The sequence below is a fragment of the Anomaloglossus baeobatrachus genome, chromosome 6 (genome assembly GCF_048569485.1).
Source record: "Anomaloglossus baeobatrachus isolate aAnoBae1 chromosome 6, aAnoBae1.hap1, whole genome shotgun sequence".
NCBI lineage: Eukaryota > Metazoa > Chordata > Amphibia > Anura > Aromobatidae > Anomaloglossus > Anomaloglossus baeobatrachus.
In genome coordinates this window covers 183,095,260-183,117,205 of record NC_134358.1, presented here as the reverse complement: position 1 = coordinate 183,117,205, position 21,946 = coordinate 183,095,260, and the positions used below count along the sequence as shown (strand labels likewise).

The 21,946-nt window shown below is 44.0% G+C and overlaps 2 protein-coding genes across 5 annotated transcripts in view; one reads left to right on the top strand and one right to left on the bottom strand.

Moving 5' to 3' along the window:
• Positions 1-16,381, top strand: part of MPPE1 (metallophosphoesterase 1) — a 299,670-nt gene extending 283,289 nt beyond the window's left edge. For all 3 annotated transcript variants that reach the window (XM_075314563.1, XM_075314564.1, XM_075314562.1), the window contains exon 11: positions 15,895-16,381. In XM_075314563.1, coding sequence (XP_075170678.1) covers positions 15,895-16,068 — 174 coding nt within the window. In that variant the 3' untranslated portion in view covers positions 16,069-16,381. The remainder of the gene's footprint in view (positions 1-15,894) is intronic.
• The window catches only part of GNAL (G protein subunit alpha L), a 389,656-nt gene continuing 383,828 nt past the window's right edge, over positions 16,119-21,946 (bottom strand). For both annotated transcript variants that reach the window (XM_075314560.1, XM_075314561.1), the window contains exon 12: positions 16,119-20,659. In XM_075314560.1, the coding sequence (XP_075170675.1) occupies positions 20,513-20,659 (147 nt within the window). In that variant the 3' untranslated portion in view covers positions 16,119-20,512. The remainder of the gene's footprint in view (positions 20,660-21,946) is intronic.

Below are 21,946 nucleotides of genomic sequence, written 5' to 3'. Positions count from 1 at the left end.
AAATTAAAGGGTTAAAAAATAAATAAATATACACATATTTGGTATCGCCGCATTCAGAAATGCCCGATCAAAATATAAAATCAATTAATCTGATTGGTAAACGGCGTAGCGGCAAAAAAATTCCAAACGCCAAAATTACGTTTTTTGATCGCCGCAAGTTTTACGCAAAATGCAATAACAGGCGATCAAAACGTACCATCTGCGCAAAAATGCTACCATTAGAAACATCAGCTCGAGACGCAAAAAATAAGCTGTCACTGAGCCATAGATCCCAAAAAATAAGAACGCTACATGTTTCGGAAAATGGCGCAAAACGTGCGCCACTTTTATTGGACAAACTTGTGAATTTTTTTTAACCCCTTAGATACAAGTAAATCTATACATGTTTGGTGTCTACAAACTCGCACCGACCTCAGGCATCATACCTACATATCAGTTTTACCATATAGTGAACACCGTGAATAAAGCATCCCAAAAACTATTGTGCCATCACACTTTTTTTGCAATTTTTCCACACTTGGAATTTTTTTGCTGCTTTCCAGTACACCATATGGTAAAACTTATGGTTTCATTTAAAAGTACAACTTGTCCCGCAAAAAACAAGCCCTCATATGGCAAGATTGACGGAAAAATAAAAAAGTTACGGCTCTCGGAAGAAGGGGAGCAAAAAACAAAAACGCAAAAACGGAAAGTGCCCCGGGGCTGAAGGAGTTATAGGAGCGGTGATTGGTTGCTATAGGAACATAGGACAGTCATAGTGTAAGAAGCATATGTCTGAGGTAATATGATGTCGGTGGAGAGACGGATAGACAGACAGACAGAGAGACAGACAGACAAGTACAGACAGAGAAAGAGACACAGGGAAAGAGACAGAGGCAAACAGAGACAGACAGAAAGACACACTGGGAAAGAGACAGAGAGAGACAGACAAGGAAAGAGACAGACAGACAAAGACAGACGGGGAAAGAGAGAGACTGGGGAAAGAGTCAGACGTGGAAAGAGTCAGACACAGAGAGCGAGAGACAGACACAGAAAGACAGACAGAGATAGACACAGACAGACACACAGAGACAGACAGGGAAAGAGACATACAGACAGAGACCGGGAGAGAGACAGTTACTATCCCGGGCAACGCCCGGGTACTACAGCTAGTATAGCTATAAAGAGAAAAATCAGAAAAACTGTAATTTTTGACAGAGCTGTAGTTTGTAGGTCAGACTTATGCAGAAATCTGAAAAATTCTGAAAGGTTCACTAACTTTCTAGCACCATTGTATATGCTAAGAAACACTTATAATTTATACAATGTAACAATGCTACTCACTCGGCTGTGGGTTGAGGTAAGGACAGGAACGGTTTCATTAGAAAAAGTCCAGCAGGTTTATTTTGTAAGTCCCATAACCTGCTTCAGGGGAAACCATAAAGCAAGCCCTTTCGGCCACAAAGGTATAAAACAAAAAAACCCCAATAGGTCCGTGCCACTGCAGGCATAAACAGTCCTCTTTCACACAGAGCTCCTCTCTGTTAAGGTCCAGCAATCTCCAAAACACAGACACACTAGGAGACTCCTGGTCTCCTTTTATATCTACAACCACACCCAGAAGTGGAGCTATGTGAGCAGCCAGACCCGCCCATCTCTCCGGCTGCTCGTAAAACCCGGCCCTGTTATGCCCTAATATGCTCCCGGCACTACATGTACTGGAGCTTACTCCCGGGCTTACATCACAGAGGATAACCATCTCTGCGACACATACCTCCCATCGACTATAGGACCAGCAACCCTGTTACACACCTCCCCCCTCTGCCCAAAGCCGCGGGGCTTGGCACCTTCTACCACTAGACAAGGAAGTCTCGATAGGGCATCAGCATTACCATGCAGCCGCCCAGCTCTATGTTTAACATGGAAGTTATAATCCTGCAGGGTCAAAAACCAACGGGTAACCCTGTCATTCCTACCCTTCTCACTCATCCATCGGAGCGGGGCATGATCAGAGACCAGCCGAAACTGTCTACCCAGCAGGTAGTATCGTAAGGTGTCCACCGCCCACTTTATGGCTAAACATTCCTTTTCTACAATAGAATAGTTCTTATCAAAAGGCGACAGTTTTCTACTCAGGTAAAGAATGGGATGTTCCTCCCCGTGTAGGTCCTGAGACAGGACCGCTCCCAATCCAACGTCTGAGGCATCAGTCTGGACCACGAACTCCTTCTTGAAGTCGGGTGCCACCAGGACCGGATGTTTACATAACACTACTTTCAATTCCTGAAATGCAGTTTCCGCCTCCGAGGTCCACTTGGCCATAGCTGATTTTGTCCCCTTAAGGAGGTCAGTCAGAGGTGCAGCTACTACGGCAAAGTTGAGAATACATCTTCTATAGTACCCTATGATTCCTAGAAAGGCCCTGACCTGCTTCTTCGAAAGTGGTCTTGGCCACTTCTGCATTGCATCCACTTTGTTGATTTGGGGTTTAATTTCCCCTCTACCCACCACATAGCCTAGATATTTGGCCTCTTCTTTTCCCATGGCACACTTTTTTGGATTGATAGAAAATCCCGCCTTCCTCAGCGCATCAAACACCACCTGGACCTTTCCCGGATCGCTTCCCCATTCAGGGCTATAGACCACAATGTCGTCCAGACATGCTGCTGCATATTTCCTATGGGGTGCCAGGACCTGGTCCATGGCCCTCTGAAAGGTGGCCGGGGCTCCCTGCAGTCCAAACGGCATCCGGCATCTGTCAGGTGTAGAGAAGGCTGTCTTCTCCTTGGCATTCTGTGACATGGGTATTTGCCAATATCCTTTTGTCAGATCCAGGGTGGTTATATACCGTGCCGGGCCCAACCTCTCAATCAGCTCGTCGACCCGGGGCATCGGATATGCATCAAACTTGGAGACCTCGTTCAGCTTCTGATAATCGTTACAAATTCTCCATTCCCCATCTGGCTTCGGCACAAGGACAAATCGGACTGGACCAACCACTCTTGGATTCCTCGATGAATCCCATCTTCAGCATTCGTTTCACCTCTTTGGAGATCGCCTCTCGCTGAGCCTCAGGAATTCGATAGGGTTTTATGTTCACCCGCACGTGGGGTTCCGTCAGAACCTCATGTTCTATTACCTGGGTACATCCAGGTAGGTCCGAGAACAGGTCTCTGTTTTGCTGGAGTAACTCTCGACATTGCTGTTTTTGGGACTTCGACAGCGACTCCGCCACGATTACATCCTCAATGTTATCTTCTGGCTTGACCACTAAACATGAGGTTTCCCGGGATTCCCTGTCTTGCCATGGCTTGATAAGGTTGATGTGGTAGACTTGATAGGGTTTCCGCTTCCTGGGTTGATGTACTTTGTAGTTCACTTCTCCGAGTTTTTCTACTATTTCATATGGGCCCTGCCATTTGGCCAAAAACTTACTCTCCACACTCGGAATCAGCACAAGCACCCTGTCTCCGGGGCTGAATTGTCTCACTCTGGCCGACCGATTATAGATCCTTGCCTGAGCTTCTTGTGCCTGGAGGAGGTGCTCTTTCACGATGGGCATTACCCTAGCCATTCTCTCCTGCATCTGGGCGACATGTTCAATGACGCTTCGGTGGGGGGTCACTTCGGCTTCCCAGGTCTCCTTCGCTACATCTAAGAGTCCTTGTGGGTGTCGGCCATACAGGAGTTCAAATGGGGAGAAGCCAGTGGAGGTCTGTGGAACCTCGCGGACAGAAAATAGTAAATACGGTAGCAGACAGTCCCGATCTCGGCCATCCTTCTCAATAACTTTTTTTAGCATATTCTTTAATGTCTTATTAAACCTTTCCACTAGACCATCCATTTGCGGATGGTAAACTGACGTCTTCAATTGATTAATCTGGAGGGTTTTACACAACTCCTGCATCACCTTGCTCATGAAAGGGGTCCCTTGATCAGTCAGTACCTCTTTTGGTAATCCTGTTCGGGCAAAGATGCGAACCAACTCACGGGCTATACTTTTGGCCGACATGTTTCTCAGGGGCACTGCTTCCGGGTAGCGGGTTGCATAATCGAGGACCACTAATATATATTGGTGCCCACGAGCAGACATGACAAGAGGGCCTACCAAGTCCTTGGCAATTCGCTCAAACGGAACTTCTATGATGGGTAACGGCACTAGGGGACTGCGGAAGTGAGAAGTCGGAGCGGTTAGCTGGCAGGTGGGACAGGTTCTGCAATACTCCCTGATCTAACGGTAACATCCGGGCCAGAAAAACCTAGTAATCCTTTCTTGCGTTTTATCTACCCCAGATGGCCACCCAAGATAAGGGAATGGGCTAAGTCCAACACTTTCCGCCTATAGGGCCCTGGGACTAGCAGCTGCTCAATTGTTTCCTCTCCTATCTTTGTGACCCGGTACAACAAATCCCTGCCCATCATGAAATATGGAAATCTAGTGTCAGCTCCAGGCTCCTGAGCTACGCCATTTATGACTGTTACACTAATGAATGCTTCCCTCAGGGCTAGGTCCCTATGCTGGGCAGACCCAAAATTGTTTATGCTCACCCCTAACTCAGGAATGTCTGGCTCAGAAGACGTTGTCTCCGTCTCATCACCCACAAGCACACACAAAGGGAAACAGTCAGACACCGGCTGTGGAGGGACTTCCTCTGGAGCGATCTGGCATTTCTCTGGGCTACTGGTCACATCCCCCTTCCCCCACAAGTTCCTAAACAAGGAAAAGTCTCGGCCAAGTATAATGGGGTGCAACAAGTCCGGGACCACGCTCACTTCGTGGGAATCAGAACCTTGCGTTGTCTCAATGAGTACTCTGGCCATGGGATAGTCCTTAGCATCCCCGTGGATACAGCGTACTCCAATCCTCTTTCCTGGGATCAAGTTCAGTGGGGGTGTGGCCCTTCTCAGAGTCAAACTCCCAAAGTCTAATAAACCGGTCATTCGCACCCAGTCTACTTTTACGGGACTTGCTTGAGGCCCCTCACTGGAGGGACAGTCTACACTGCAGGCCAGATATGAGTAATTCGAGCACCGCCGACCTAAGTTACATTCCATCTGTTCGGTGGTCAGGGGACAGCAATATGACCTGGGCCATGGCATCTAAAGCAAATTATGTCCCCAGTTGAGACCTTCGGTATTGACTCCAGCGCCCCCTTTGACCTTGAACGTGCCGCCCCTTTTTGGGTTTCCACCCCGTTGGGAACCCCAGTACGTAGAGGGTAAGTTCTGTTGCTTTCCCAACGACCCCTCTACCACCTGGTATCGCTCGACCAATCCGACCAGGTAGTCAGCATTCTGGGGATCACACTGGGCAACCCACGTCTGTACTGGCCTAGGAAGGGAGTGCACAAACCGGTTCATTACAACTCGCTCCACCATCTGTGCTGGGGTAGAAGTCTCTGGCATCAAGCATTTTTGGACCAGGTGTACGAAGTCAAACATCTGGGAGCGGGGTGGTTTGTCACGGTGATACGCCCAGCGATGGAGCCGTTGGGCCCTGACAGTCATTGTCACCCCCAGGCGTGCCAAAATTTCGCTTTTTAATTTTACATATTCTTGCGCATCTTCTGGGGCATGCCTTTTGCGGCTCCCGTTAAGTATGGCGCCAGCACCTCCGCCCACAGTACTTGCAGAAGTTTCTCACGCTCTGCAATTCTCTCGAACACCGTTAAAAAGGCTCTGTCATCCCCAGGTGTCATTTTCTGCATCGCTTTCCTTACCGCCTTCCGGATGCATGAGTCATTACCTGGTCTCTAGGTTGGATCAGTCATTGGGACCACGTATCGCCTCTGCAAGAAGTTTAAGCTGCTGCTGCTGTTCCTCTCGCTGCTGCAACTGTTGTAACAACAGCCTGTTCGTTTCCTGCTGGGCCTGTTGTTGTAACTGCTGGGCTTGATGTTGTTGCTGCTGCGCCTGCACCAGGTGTTTAATCACGTCCTCCATCTTGGGTGAATCAGGCTGACCACTCACAGCCGCCTTCACCCAGGACATGTATCGCCTCTGCCGCCGTCACACATTGTTCCTGGGAACGTTGCCCACAGACTACCACCAAATGTAACAATGCTACTCACTCGGCTGTGGGTTGAGGTAAGGACAGGAACGGTTTCATTAGAAAAAGTCCAGCAGGTTTATTTGATAAGTCCCATAACCTGCTTCAGGGGAAACCATAAAGCAAGCCCTTTCGGCCACAAAGGTATAAAACAAAAAAACCAATAGGTCCGTGCCACTGCAGGCATAAACAGTCCTCTTTCACACAGAGCTCCTCTCTGTTAAGGTCCAGCAATCTCCAAAACACATACACACTAGGAGACTCCTGGTCTCCTTTTATATCTACAACCACACCCAGAAGTGGAGGTATGTGAGCAGCCAGACCCGCCCATCTCTCCGGCTGCTCGTAAAACCCGGCCCTGTTATGCCCTAATATGCTCCCGGCACTATATGTACTGGAACTTACTCCCGGGCTTGCATCACAGAGGATAACCATCTCTGCGACACATACCTCCCATCGACTATAGGACCAGCAACCCTGTTACAACAAGAAAAAGACGACAGAATGATGCCAAACAGTGACACCTTATCTATGAAACTTATGGGTTCCAAATCACAAATATATTGTTAGTAGAGCTGAGCAGACTCGCAAAAATCCAGGACCGGCGGGTCCCTGCTCATTTTCTTAAAAAATACGGATCTGGTCTGGAATCTGGTACCCATTTAAGTCTATGGGAACCAGTATCCGGGTATTAAAAATGTTGGTGGAAGGGATAGCAGGATAAGAGTGTACACGCAGTGTACTCACCCATGCTCAGTGTCATGGCGGCAAGCTGCTTCCGGGTCGCGCATTCACTTCCGGACCTGCATGGGTCTAGATTGTGCACTAAAAGTAAGTAGATGCTAGAATGTATGGGCTCCTTCCAGGTATGACATAATTTGTCACGTGATTTGGCGGGCATGTTCAAAATTCAGCCCGCGATGTGTCCTGCTCTGCTCGCTTAGGATTAGCTGCGCCTGCTATGTGTACTCCTCCATTCATGAAGCAGGCAGCCCAGGATGAGCCGCGTCGCCAATGTTTCCTCCACTTCTCAGCCTGGGCCTCCCCGTACATGAATCGTGCACAGGGAAGTCCAGGATGAGCCGTGCCAGCCATGACCCACAGACAGCGTCTGTGTGCGGAAGCAGTCAGACGCTGTCACAAAAGCTGGGGGCGCATCGGACAGCACCAATCACAGACTGCAGGGTGGGCGGTGAAAGCCGTGCATATGAAATGAGAGTAACAGGGAGGCAACAGGAGCAGCGTACAGCCGGGCCGGAGCCTGGGTAAGTATGAAGCTCTTGCTTCATTCTTATTTTCTTTACTGTTCCTTTTATTTCATTTTCTTGAGTGGCGGATCTGGATCAAACACTCGGAATCCTGGGCCTGGCACCCGGACAGCTTTGAAACCGCACGGATCCGGAAATGTACAGTCCAGGTCTGCTCAGCCCCAATTGTTAGCTTTGTTTTTTTTTTTTTTGTGCTGAAAGTCTGTGAGTGACTGATGCCATTGTTATATGCTGCCTCCCTGACTATGATATAAGCTCAGGACCTGAGCCTGCATCTAACCAACAGGTGATAGCTGTACTATGCAGCCATAGTCTGTTACTAATCTCATACATTTGACAATACACTGAAGGTTTTTTGTTTTTTTTGCTCACAATGTTCAGCTTTGTAAAAGGAGCTATAAGCAGTATAAGCAACTAATGGCTATTAGCCATGACTTCTTCTGTTGAAATAGACTTGTTCAGCCAAACTGATTGGAAGTTAATGGGGTAGAGATCGCCAGATTCTTCTTGGAAACAGTAGGAACTGGTTATAAATCATCTGGCCAACAAGTTAAAAGGAGAGTAGATTTTTGGTATCTTCCTCTTTTAGGCTGGGGCTACATGGCGACTTGTCAGGTTACACCAACCAGTTCTCTGACAAGTCAAACTACCAAAAACATTTGTGCAACTTTGTCTGTGACTAATGACAGAATATCCAACACATTTAGAAACTTATGCAACTCTGTCACAGAATGTCGCAGATCACAACGTGGCACTATAGGAAATGTTTCCATCTATTCTATTATTGCAATATCTAATTGCGATTTCAGTGTCAGGTGACACATGCTGGTGTGTATAATGATCGCCTTTAGGTTAGGACTAAAGTTGACTCTTTTTATGTTGTTTTTTAATGTGCACAATTCTAGTTTTCTGATTTAGTTTCAATTCTCCTTCATAGACCTTAATAAATAAATAAAAAAAACCCACAGGATACCTGGAGATACCAAGATGGAAGCTTGGTAGGTTACTTCACTGCTGATGCTGGGGGTTGTAGTGGTTCTTAGCACCAAAGAATCCTACTTTCTGGAATGGTAATTTGAATCCTGCTATGTAATGCTTTACAATGGCTTTAAAGGGATATTACAGTTATATCAATCATATAAGGTGTTAATATTTTTATCAAAGCCTATTAATTGGATCATGAAAATCATTCTATGTTCTTATATTCTTTTTGGATACTGTTCTTTATAGAGTTTTGTTCTGGAGTTGGTTATACAGCTCTGTTACTGTGGTGCAATTAGCTAAGCTCTTGTATGGTCATTATATGACCAGGACAGATCTTTTTCCATCCAAATTGAACCAGTATTGAATGACAACAATCTGTAATTTTGAACTTGGAAGGAATTTATACAGGAAGTATCTTGGAAAAGTCTTCATTAGAGTGGATAATCGTGTATTTGCTGAAACCATAATAACTCTTTGAATGATCACTGCTGTAAGGCAACAAATTTTGCTTAAATAAATTGTATGACTATAAGGAACTTTGTAATATACAGTATCTTACCAAAGACATCTACTTTGTTAGCCTTCCCACCAAAGCTTATCATCTACCCTGAAAACCAGCTCAAATCTATCTTGGTCAAAATAAGGGGCTGCTCGTATTGCAATTTGTAGGGTTACAATGCGCTATTAAAGCGTATGAAGATAGGAGAGAGGCAGATTGCACTGAAGTTAGTGAGATAAGCGGGCTTTACACGCTACGATATTGCTAGCAATTGCTTAGCGATATCGTACGCAAAAGCACCCGCCCCCGTCGTGCATGCGATTTCGTGTGATCGCTGCCGCAGCGAACATTATCGCTACGGTAGCGTCACACGCACTTACCTGGTCGGTGTCGTCGCTGTGACTGCCGAATAATCCCTCCTTCAAGGGGGAGGGACGTTCAGCATCACAGCGACGTCACCGCAATGTCACCAAGCGGCTGGCCAATCAAAGCGTAACATCCCGCCCACCGCCTTTCTTCCGCATTGCGGCCGGCGGCAGGTAAGGAGACGTTCCTTGCTCCTGCAGTGTCACACACAGAGATGTGTGCTGCCGAAGGAGCGACGAACAGCTTCGATAAACAACCATTACCAATTTTTGGTTTCGGGACGACCTCTCCATGGTGAACGATTTTCACCATTTTTGAGGTCGCTGGTAAGTGTCACACGCTATATCGTTAATGACGCCGGATGTGTGTCACTAACAACATGACCCCGACGATAAAACATTAACGATATCGTAGCATGTAAAGCCCCCTTTACTTATAGAGCTGGATTCTTGGCTAAAGTACTTAGCAATGCTGTGTAACGCCCTCCATGCTGCTGCTTCTGAAAATATCCTAAACTGCAAAAGATGAGAATACATTGGTTTGTGTGTATGGAAGACATTATAGCAGCTAGTTTCTACCCAGTAGCTAAGAAAGAACAGAAAATTGTAGTAAGAGACTCATGTACACACTTTGACAGCTTATTGTGAAGTTACATTTATTAATGGCCGGCCTCTTCATAGACTATAATAGTAACCCTTTCCTATCATGCGCCTACAGGTACGGTGCAAGTCGGGAGTAGGTGTATGGTGAGGTTTAGCCTTCACCATCGACTGCTCATAATGGCTGTGTGTCACAGCCAGGATTTACCCAGTTTGTTAACCTGTTAAATGCTGCTTTCAATCTGCACACCAGCATGGGGGTCTTATGGGTCTCAGAAAATAGCAATACAAAAAAAAAAATCCCCCAAAAAGTCAGAATTGCATTTTATTTTGCAATTTCACCACACGTGAATTTTTTTCCCAGTACACACTGGCTCTGATTGATGCTTTTCTCCCAGGTCTTGAGTTGGGAGCATGGTTAATTCAGTTACTCAATCCATGAAGACATTCACTCATGAATCAGAAGCATCTAACAAGTGCATCACACCAAAAATCTTACACCCGTCGCTGACTGGAGTAAGATTTCTAGTGTAAGGCGTGCCACAGTACGTCATGAATTAATGACCCATGGTGTCACACCAAGCTCCACACATCTGCGCCCATTTTGGAGTTTTTGGGAGAAAGTCTGAAAACGCTGTATTCAACCAAAATCCCACCCATGTTTTGCCCTCACTGTTTCAAGTTAGATTGCCGCTTACATCTGTATTAGTTATGTTTTTTTTTGTTATGTGGATGTATATTCTGGAAATCTATTACAAGTTTTCCAAAGGTTATGTTAACACCAGGCGAAGGCTGTAAAGTAGGAGAGGCTGGTGTCTTTGAATGGTGTGCAGAAATGTAGATTTGTATCCATTCGGAGAGTGAAATTTTTTATATATACACTGGAGATCAAAATTAGAGAATGTATGATCACTTGCTTTTTTTTTTTTGTATATATGTAAGAAATAATGTAATCTACATTAATGAACATTTTAACTTTTTTTTTTGTTTTGTTTGTAAGAGGTGCACCATGCCACCAAAAGTGTTTTACAAAAAATTTAAACTTTATCAACATTAAATCTTTATTTTGCCCAAAACGTGATGATAAGAATTAGAAAACAGCAATGACTTTTAAACAGAGAAAGATTATATTAGTAAGAAGTATACAGGCCTTTGCTTTGAATGACTTGAGCACATCTGCGGCCACAGGACATCACTAGTCTCTCACACTGCTCTGGTGTGATTTTGGTCCACTCTTCCACAGTTCTGGGTTTCTTGGCCATAACTTTGTCACCAAGGATTTTCCAGCGGTTTTCTATTGGGTTTAGATGTGGACTCCGGGATGGCCATTTCCTTGCTTCAATTTTTTCTGTTTCAAAGAACTGCTTACCGTTTTGCTGTGTGACAGGGGACATTGTCCTACATGAAAATTGCTGGCTGATTGAGTGATGAACGCAAGTAAGGAACCACGTGTTGTTGAAGAAGGTTCTAATACACACTCACATTCACTCTGCCATGTAGCTGTATGAGAGGTCCAACTCCTGCTGCAGAAAACATTACCCAAACCATGACATTTCCTCCACCTTTCAATGACTTCTTAAAACACACTTTGGGTTCAGTCTTTTCTCAGTTTGTCGATTAACATAAATGTTTCCCGTCAAGACACAAATAAATTAAACTTGCTTTCATCACTAAAATTAACTGTGGACCACTTCTCCTCTGTCCACATATCATGCTCCTCACCAAAGGAGAGTCTTGACTTTTGATTCTTTCTGCTAATGAGAGAATTTTCTCACTGCAGACTGGTCTTCCAGTCCAAATGCTCTTATACATTGTGACACTGTATGACGAGACAGATCCTTACCCTGTTCAGTGCTGAACTGGCGAGCAATTCCAGGTGCAGTGTTGAAATGATTACCCATGGAGATTCTTGCACTTGTTTTTCAAAGAGCGAATCACCCTTCTTTGGGGACTTAAGTTTGTGATGTTGTAAAGATGCAATATTCTCAAAATCACAGACTTAGAACAACCAACTTCTCTTGCTATGGCTGATAGGGTTGCCCCTTTGGCCTTCATCTGGACAACCTGCTGCTGGAGGGTTTCAGTTACTTTGGAGCTGCACACCATTTTTGAAGTCAACGCACACTGGAAAGATAGGCTACCAGTTAGGGCACATTCAGACGACTGTTCCATTTGTCCTGGGTCAGTTCCTGTTGTTTTGCGGACCATCTTTTCAGTGCCTTTTGTTTAAGAGCAGATGGGACACGGAAGCACTTCCATGTGCATCAGTTCCTATAAAAAAAAACCCCCAACAGATTGAATGCCGTATGTCCGTTCCGTTATTATGGAACATGTTCTATTCTGTTCCGTAATAACGGACCATGACTCAATACGAGTCAATGCGTCCGCAAAATCCCTGGAAGCTGCATGGAAGCACTTCCGTCTGGTGCCTCTGCAGTCTGTGTCCCGCTCCCGCACCAGCCCCGCGGCTGCCCGCACTGCAGTACGTCAGCATCTGCCAGCACAGCAGTGCGGGCAGCCACAGGGATGATGAGCGTTGCAGTCAGGAGGTTAGTAAATTACCTGCTGTAATAAATTCTTGCACTCCTGGCGTCAGCGCTAGTCACTGACTTCCATGCCCGCTGCGTTCTCACATCACCTCTCGTGGGCGGCCTGAGACTGTGATTACTGGTGACATCACAGGCCGCTCGCAATACTTCGCTTGTGAACGTAGCGGTCATTGAATTCAGTGACGAGCACTGACGTCAGGAGTGCAGCGGCTTCCATCACCGTAGGTAATGTACCTAGCTAACCTCCTGAAGTCAGCGCTGGTCATGCCCTGCAGTGACCTGGGCTGACCTCGTGATGTTAGCTCAGGTCACTGCACTGCTCTCCCAGCCAATGGGGAATATTCTGTTATTCATTGGCTGGGACAGTGAGTATCGATTGTCGTGGGACCCCTTATTGAATTACACCAGACCTGGAGTTTTTTTTTTCTTTCCAAATAAAAGGAGGGAATGTGTTTTTTTTTCCAAATAAAAATTTGTTTATTTTTTTTTTATTACGGACTGGGTTTGTGATGTCTGGTATGATAGACGCCGTGACATTACTAACCTCTGGGCTTGATGCCAGGTGACATTGCACATCTGGTACCAACCCTATGTATTACCCCATTTGCCACCGCACCAGAGCATTCAGGGTGAGCTGGGTAAAGTCCACTTTATATGGGGACCAGCATCTGGCCAGATACCCTGGACTGCATGTAACTCTCATTCAATCTTGTTTTGCGGACCACAAAAAAACGGAAGTCACACAGATGTCAAACAGACCGTATACTGAACGGAACAGAACAGATGTGGTTGCACATAAATACATCCGTGGAAAACAGGACAGCTTTTTGCAGACCGCAAAAACGGAACGGTTGTGTGAAGGTAGCCTTAAATAGGGTTTGTCAGATAATTAAGAAAATTAGTAGCAGGTGCCAGATTAACACAAGTAAAGCGGGCTTTACACGCTGCGACATCGCAAGCGATAGCACCCGCCCACGTCGATGGCGTGTCACGGGGTGATCGCTGACATAGCAAACAATATCGCTACAGCAGCACGCAATTACCTGTTCACTGACGTCCCTTTGGCAGCTGAACAATCTCTCAAGGGGGAAGTTCGTTTGGCGTCACAGCGGCCGCCCAATAGAAGTGGAGGGGCGGAGATGAGCGTCCGGAACATCCCGCCCACCTCCTTCATTCCTCATTGCCAACGGCCGCAGGTATGATGTTGTTCCTCGTTCCTGCGGTGTCACACATAGCGATGTGTGCTGCTGCAGGAACGACAAACAACCTGTGTTCCAAACGAGGAATGATCTTTTTTTTAAAAATGAACGACGTGTACACGACGAACGATTTGACACCTTTTTGCGATAGTTACTGATCGCAAAAAGGTGTCACACACAACGATATCGCTAACGAGGCCAGATGTGCGTCACCAACACCGTGACCCTGACGATATCTCATTAGCGATATCGTTGTGTGTAAATGGGCCTTAACTTGCAGGTATCTGAAAGTGTGCTCTAATTTTGATCAGTGTTCTTTTTCATTTACATTTTAATTAATTTACAGTAAACTCAATTTATGAAAAGCTGAAAATACTACTAGTTATGTTAGGATATAATCACATAGGACTACACAATGACCTTAACATTTAGGAAATGGCGTGTTCTCTAACTTTGATCACCAATGTATGTGTATAAATATATAGCTTGTGGCATAGGAATGTTAAAACATTCAGCAGGTTAAGTGTAACTGCTTGAGACTTCATACCGTATTTTTCGAACTATAAGATGCACTTTTTTTCCTCCAAATTTGGGAGGAAAGTGTGGGGTGCGTCTTATAGTCTGAGGCAGCGGCTGTGGAGTGGGATCACAGGAGGCAGGGAGGGTCGCAGCTGGAGAAACCACGCTGTTTAAAGGAATATTCATTAGCTGCTCCCCGCTCACCTCTCTCTTCAGTCAGTGACTAGAAGCGGGTGTGAGGAGCAGTAAATCAATACCTGTTAAACATTGGACACACGAGTGCTCCAGCCGCCAGCTTCCTGCAGTGGCTGGGGAGACTGTGTGTCCGCTGTTTAGGAGGCAGGAGCAGGGTGTCGCTGCAGTCATGTCTGGCCCGGAGGAAGTGCAGATCACTGCAGTGTCCGCTCCACGGCATACCATCACAGCACAGCACAGCCCGCAGTCTCTGTGCTGAGTGCTCACATTGCTTTGTTTGGTCCTGCCTCTGCACTAGAAACAAAGTCTCCTTTAACAGCAGGACCTGCAGTGATGTAATGAAGAGAGGTGGGCCAAAGCAGCACAGCACAGTGCCCTGCCTCTTCATTACATCACTGCAGGTCCTCGAGATATGGATGAATTTGTTTAAAGTACAGAGGCAGTACCAAAATGAAAGCTAGGTGAGCATCACATCTGTAAAATTAAGGCAATATAGTGTATAAAAGCATTACTGTACTGTACACCATGGGGTTCGATCATATAATATACACACACAGACAGATACACACACATAAGAATGGGGGCCATATACAGTGTGTCCACTGCCATTAACTTGAGAACGGCGGCAGCTATAGGCATAAAAGTGATGTCTATCTATAGTAAAGTAGCCATGCGCTATGCAATGAAATCACCTATAGCGCCACCTGGTGGAAAACAACGGAGTTAGCATTTTTATCTTGAAAACGGAACGAGATAGAGAAACAAAGTGAATTACAAAGTTGTAGGGCATCATCAATTCAATACTAATCGACACCTTCCATACAGAAATGCTATGATTAGAACTTGTAAAACTCACAAGGCTGCCGATGTAAAGCGATACCTCATGGAGACCTTCCTACAAGTCATTGGGTATGGTGGCTGCATGGAGTGGCCTCCACGCTCACCTGACCTCACCACATTGGACTTCTTTCTGTGAGGTGTATGTGACCCCTCCACCAACATTGCAGGACCTACGACGACGTATCCCAGATTCTTGTGCAAACGTGTCTCCTACCATATTGCACAACGTGCAGCAAGATACAGTATGCTGTCCAGATGTGCATTGCAGCTGGCGGTGGCCACTTTGAGCATCAAAGTTAAATGAGTGCCATATGCGTGACCAGCATTCAATGTTTTTTTGGGGGGGCGGGGTCATAGGCTTTATATCATAGCTTTTCTGTATGCAAGGTGTTGATTCATATTGATTTGATGGTGCCCTACAATTTTTTAATTCACTTTTTTTTCCTCTATCTCGTTCCGTTTTCAAGATAAAAATGCTAACTCTTGTTTTCCACCAGGTGGTGCAATAGGTGGTTTCATTGCGTAGCGCATGGCTACTTTACTATACCTAGACACCACTTCTATGCCTATAGCTGCCGCCGTTCTCAAGTTAATGGCGGTGGACAGGAGATGGGTGGAAATACTGTATACCTGGAAGGGGACCAGAATGGGGGATAAGAGTACAGAATTTGGGAATATTATTACCTCCATAACAGTGTTAGCAGCACACCCACCCCACACAAGTGTGTCATGACCACATTTTTTTACTTCAATTTTTTTCTCTCTTTTTTTCCTCCTCTAAAACAAGGGTGCGTCTTATAGTCTGAAAAATACAGTACTTGATGAATATTTTCTTTTCTCTTTTACAGGGATTGATAACAGATGAAGATTTTTCCCTTGAAAAATGTTTTCTACCAACGGAGAACACGGTCATCTACATCTACTGTGTCGCAGGAGCGCTCCTTTGTCTCTGTGCAGCATTTTTTTGGTTGCCACTGAATTTATTAAAATCATATTATGCCACAAAACAAAAGCCAGTGTAACGCTCCATTATAGCAGGGCTGAGCTTACTTTTCTCTACAATAGACCAGTGCATTTTACAAATATATATTTATTAAATTATGTACCTGTACAATGTGATTGTTACCTATAAATTGAAAAAATTCTTTCATTGATGTAATAGCGGTATCGCCTGCAGCACAGCCGGTATCTGCCCATTGTGGTGGAGGGACGTTCAGATCATTTCATGGACAGTTTCTTTCTTCACTGCTGAAGCCAATGTGAAGATCTGTGCACACAGTTGGAGTTGTTTTTGTTGTTTTTTTTTTTTTAGTAGAATAAACATGGTTGTTGATATTTATTTTGTAGATTCAGTTTCGTTAAAAATAATAAATAACATTATAGGATTATTATTATTTTTTTTTTTTAATCGGTCATTAGCAGTCCTAGCTCTTTATAGGGGAGGGGGGTTTAGCCATAGGAAAGGAACATTGTAATCTAGTCAACCAGGTTATGATCATGTGTACAAACATGATCCATTGTGTCGGATGCATAAAAATAATGATTTGTTAAAAATGTGATTTGTGATTTTCATTAGTTTTGTGAAACCGTCTAGACTTTTTTTTCTTTCGTTACCTCTGCCTGTAAGATACCACACAGGTACAGTACAGAGAAAGATGGCAACTGGGGGACAGTTGGTAGTCAACAAATCTGAAATACATTATTCTAGCCTAATGGTGCATTACATATACACGATGCGCAGAGTTAAACAGCATGCCGCCAGTTGGCGGGCGCCTAATAGCCTGTTTACACTAGCGGATTGCACTGACTATTCTCGGTAGCACAGGTCCTGTTTCCACAGGATGCATCGCCACCAGGTACGATAAGGTTTTGGACAAACCAAAAGATCATTTTATCTGACGAATGAGCGTATTTTTTTTGCTCGTAGAGAAAAAACGGAGTGCTTCTGTGTATGGAGGAATAGGGAAAGATAGCTGCAGGCTTAAACCATCGTTCATCCAACAGCCATCTATTGTGTATTGGGCCCCTAAAAAGATTTGTAACCGCTGTTATTGCAATAGTAAATTTAGACAATGTACATGTTATCTCTGACAAAGATTATCTAGACTCACATATAGAAAACACCTAAGTATAAAATATAAAGCAGGGTAGTAGTTATTAAAAAGGACATGCCTTATTGCTACAGCAGTTCTTTCTGTGTATGTGTGTATACCTATAGACACATACATATACATATAGTATTGTACCACAACTTTTTTTTTTTTTAAAGAACATTTGCATAAGTTATTCAAGTTTGAGAAATATAGTCACACATATCAATTCTATAATATTTAAAATAAACCAGCTTTCTAATGTGTCTCTTTATTAAAAGAGAAATTAAAATGTCATCTTGTAATTTATCAGGCTAGACAGAGATTTCAATCTTTTTTGTTTCCCCTCCTCCTCTTCAACAACATCATGTTACCACCCGGCACAATGACAGCCGCTGCCGCTGTGATAAATGTAGGAAAGCTTTACCCAGTGCTGCCATAGTATCGTTTCCATGAAACATTCACAGCATTCTTGTGGCAATTGTGTGAATGCTAAATCCATGTTGCAAAAAAAAAAAAAAAAAATATCAAATGGTTTTCTAAAATAAATCTTTAAAGTTTCAAACAAATCCTTGGTTCCAACTGAAACACAAATGGATTCCAATATTTTTTTTTCTTTTTTTTTTTTTTTTTAAAGCTGAGACTCCACTTCCTCCAGCGCCTGCACATAAAAACATAGGGAAAACAAAAAAAAAAAATAAAATAAAAAGGCATGTTTGCTGCAACAACTGGTCATTGTAGGACCTTATTTGTAAAGGTAAGTGGTTAATTTGCATAATTTATCATTTTTTTGTTTCATTTTTTTTTTTGTACTAAAGAGCATTTCCTTCTTTTTATATAAACCAGAAAAAAAACTAAATTCTACAGATAGTTCCTACCCGCAGTCACAGCTGCAGGCAAGTTTTGACATCAAGCTGTACAGCGCAATCAAAAACATACTTACATATTAGCTCATTTTACAGGTACAGCCATAATCAAGGCACAAAGATCTTCTACAAGTATTATTTTTTTTCAATAAAGTTGTACAAAATAATATTACATTTTACATCTGTACATTATAATAAACCAGCAGTTAAACAAAATGGAAAAAAAAAATCTATATAGAGGACTAACGCCCAGTAATGATCTAAGGCTAAAAAGATCATCTGTGGACAGAACGCATAATATCAGTGAGGGTGGTAATTTTTTTTTTTTCATTATATACATATACACGTATACATATATATGTATATATACGCACACATATACATATATATATTTTTTCTTCTCTTTTCTGCCTTGACATGAGAGGCTGAAAGCAGCTGCAGTTTGAATGCCTGAGGTGTGCAGAAACACTTAGCCACAATACATCATAAAAAATAAAAGGTAAAAAATTGCTTGACTTTGCCTCTTCATTACCTAGTCTATGTACTGTCCCAGAAACATTCTTTCAACTCCTCCATGTCACAAAAGGCCTGCAGCCCACTGCTCTGCAATGTCGTACAAGCCTCTCCCTTCCTCTGAAGGTGCAAAGAGCAGAGGTCACTTTACCAGTTGACCTGCAACTCAACAAATGCTGAAACTTGTGACTTTAATAAATATTTCTGGTGCTGCTACATTGTGTGTGCAGTTCCTCGACAGTTGTTAATTTTTTTTTCTTTTTTGCTATTTTTTTTTACCTGATACAAAGTGCATTATTTCATTTTCCCTCCATCAAGTACTCTTCAGTGTCATGTTAAAAAAAAAAAAAAAAAAAAGCTATAATAAAGTAAACCCACACAGGGATAAGTCTGAGCATAGTGCCATCTAAAAGATGGGTACAATTTGCAAGGGCCGGAGCCCATGAGAAGTTAAAAAAAAATAAAAATAAAATAAAAATGCTAGAAGAACAGAGGTAGCCCAAGGCTTAGTGGAATGGTATTAAACCTTTCTTGTTCAGAGAGCCATTTAAAGCAAAGCTACTACGGTAGTCAAAAATATTTTTCCCTTCTCTGTAGAAGAGGTCGGACTCTTCGTCAGTATTCTATTGAAATCAGCGCATCTCATCCTTACACCAGAGGGGTGAATTTGTTGTTCCCCTACTTCTAAAATATGTAGATCCTTATATAATTTATTTCTCTGTCTATATATATATATATATATATCTCTCTATATATATTTTATATCAACGTTTAATAACATGAACCTTAGAAAGGTGCAGTCTGTGATATATATATATAAAAAAAAAAAACAAACAAAACAAAACTTTTGATATTGCCTCTCAGGACATTGCATCTCTAGCTCATCTCAGCATTTTCAATCTGGGATACTTCACAGACAGCTATGTAACAGTTTTCTAAAGAATTAGGAGTGTGTAGAGGGACTGCTATTCCTTCCCATGAAAAAAAAAAAAAAAATTAAAAAATTGTGTCTTCCTTTCAAACCCATTCTCTAAACTAGCCTGCAGACATATTGCAGACTTGATCGCAGCACAATCTAGTGGAGATTGCTCAATGAGAACGTGGCGCTTCGTCTTTACTTTTCAGCACGCACATTCCCGGAACCACATTCCTTGCCACAATGTATGCGCGCTAAAGTGTTTCCACTTTGGGAAGTGAACGGACAACCAACCTGCCCAGGTCACTAGAAACATCACGTAGAAATAAAGCATGACGTGCACCGTTCTGCAGTGAGGTCACCAGATCCTTGTGAATGAATAGCATAAATATATTAGCTCTGTCCACAAAATGTGTAGACTACATATCTTATAGGCACATTTTAAAAGATACCAACACCCCCTAGGAATTTAGGGTGAGCTTGTAGTATTGAGTGTAACTGTACCCCGGATGTAATGTGGTCACTTTATGAACATTAGTCCCTTTTAGCAGGAGGGGATATGAGAAGCATCTGCCCATTGCATGCTCAGCCTAGCTAGAAGAGGCGTGCAAGAATTCTTCAGCTGGCAAAGCTGCAGAATTGACAGTATGGGGCACACTACATATGTGAAGTTAGAATTGGGGGCTACCTTATGATCCCAGCTTTTACAAAAGTGGCTGCGAAAGTGAGAAGTGCTAGATTTGCTAAGGATACACAAGTTGCAAAAGCTTAAATCTATGCTCCGATAAAAGGCCAATAGATTTCCTAGTTACGGGAGTGAGCAGCACTGGTTTAGTGGAATGATATATATATAAAAAAAAATTGTGAGACAAAACAAGGACAAAAAAAATGCCCTCTCTCGTAAAACACAAAAGTCTGGGAGGGGGGGGGACCTTTCTGAACAAAAATATCAAAATAAATGGGTAGAAGCCTAGAAAAAGTGCGCTGTGGGGATGTTCCACCCTGTGTGGAGCAGTACAGAGGAAAGAGACAGAGAAAAGTAGCAAAGTATTTAAAACCACAGGCTCCACGGTGAGAACGATTACAAGAGTTCATATTGGCGGAGGTGCATTCTCTGGATGATATCTCGACAGTCATTGAAAACTCTGCGAATGTTCTCAGTGTCTACGGCACAGGTAAAATGAGGGTAGCAGTAATGTCTTCCATCGCCACTTGCCGTGCTTATCCTCTGCACAAACAAAAACAAAATGCCTCTTTTTAGATTCTCAAGTCAATGTCATTTATATTTTCAAAAAACAAATGCATAATAACCTGTGATGACACTGCCATGCGTTAAAGGGAACCTGTCATCAGAAATTTCGCCCAAAAGCTAAAAGCTTCCCCCTCTGCAGCTCCTGGGCTGCATTCTAGGAAGGTCCCTGTTATTATTGTGCCCCATGTGAGACCAAAATAAAGCCTTTATAAAGTTCTACCTTTTTGTATGCAGCTTCTGTAAATTCGTCCCGGGGGCGGGCTCTCTGCCGTCCGTTATTCTGCCTCCTGGTCCTGTATGCCGCCCCCATCGCTCCTTTCCATATCTGATGCACCGCCCACTGCTCCAGCCATCCCCGTGCATGCCCAGTGCCAGTCTCACAGGACTGAGCACTGTGACTGCTGGTGACGTGTGCGCAGGCAAGTGATTATGGACGGGACTGTGACTGTTATCAGCAAGTACCCGGCCATAATCTCTTGAGCGCGCAAACCTCTCCAGCGTCACACTGAGCTCAGGATTTATGCTAGACTGTATGGGCTGCTTCCAGGGATGACGTCCCTTTGTCATGTGATAGGGGCGTGTTCGAAATACTATCACATGACAAAGGGACGTCATCCCTGAAAGCAGCCCATACAGTCTAGCATAAATCCTGAGCTCAGTGTGACGCTGGAGAGGTTTGCGCGCTCAAGAGATTATGGCCGGGTACTTGCTGATAACAGTCACAGGCCCGCCCATAATCACTTGCCTGCGCACACATCACCAGCAGTCACAGTGCTCAGTCCTGTGAGACTGGCACTGGGCATGCGCGGGGATGGCTGGAGCAGTGGGCGGTGCATCAGATATGGAAAGGAGCGATGGGGGCGGCATACAGGACCAGGAGGCAGAATAACGGACGGCAGAGAGCCCGCCCCCGGGACGAATTTACAGAAGCTGCATACAAAAAGGTAGAACTTTATAAAGGCTTTATTTTGGTCTCACATGGGGCACAATAATAACAGGGACCTTCCTAGAATGCAGCCCAGGAGCTGCAGAGGGGGAATCTTTTAGCTTTTGGGCGAAATTTCTGATGACAGGTTCCCTTTAAGAGCAGATTAGATGTTCGGATGGGCGCGACTTGTGTACCGAGTATAATGGAAAGTAATGAGGAACTTAAGCATTTTTCTGGGAAATTATCCGGAAAAATGCTTGAGTCCCCCAGTGACCTCCATTATACTTTGGTGCTTGAGTTGCGCCCATCTGAGCATCCAACTGCTCTTAACGAGT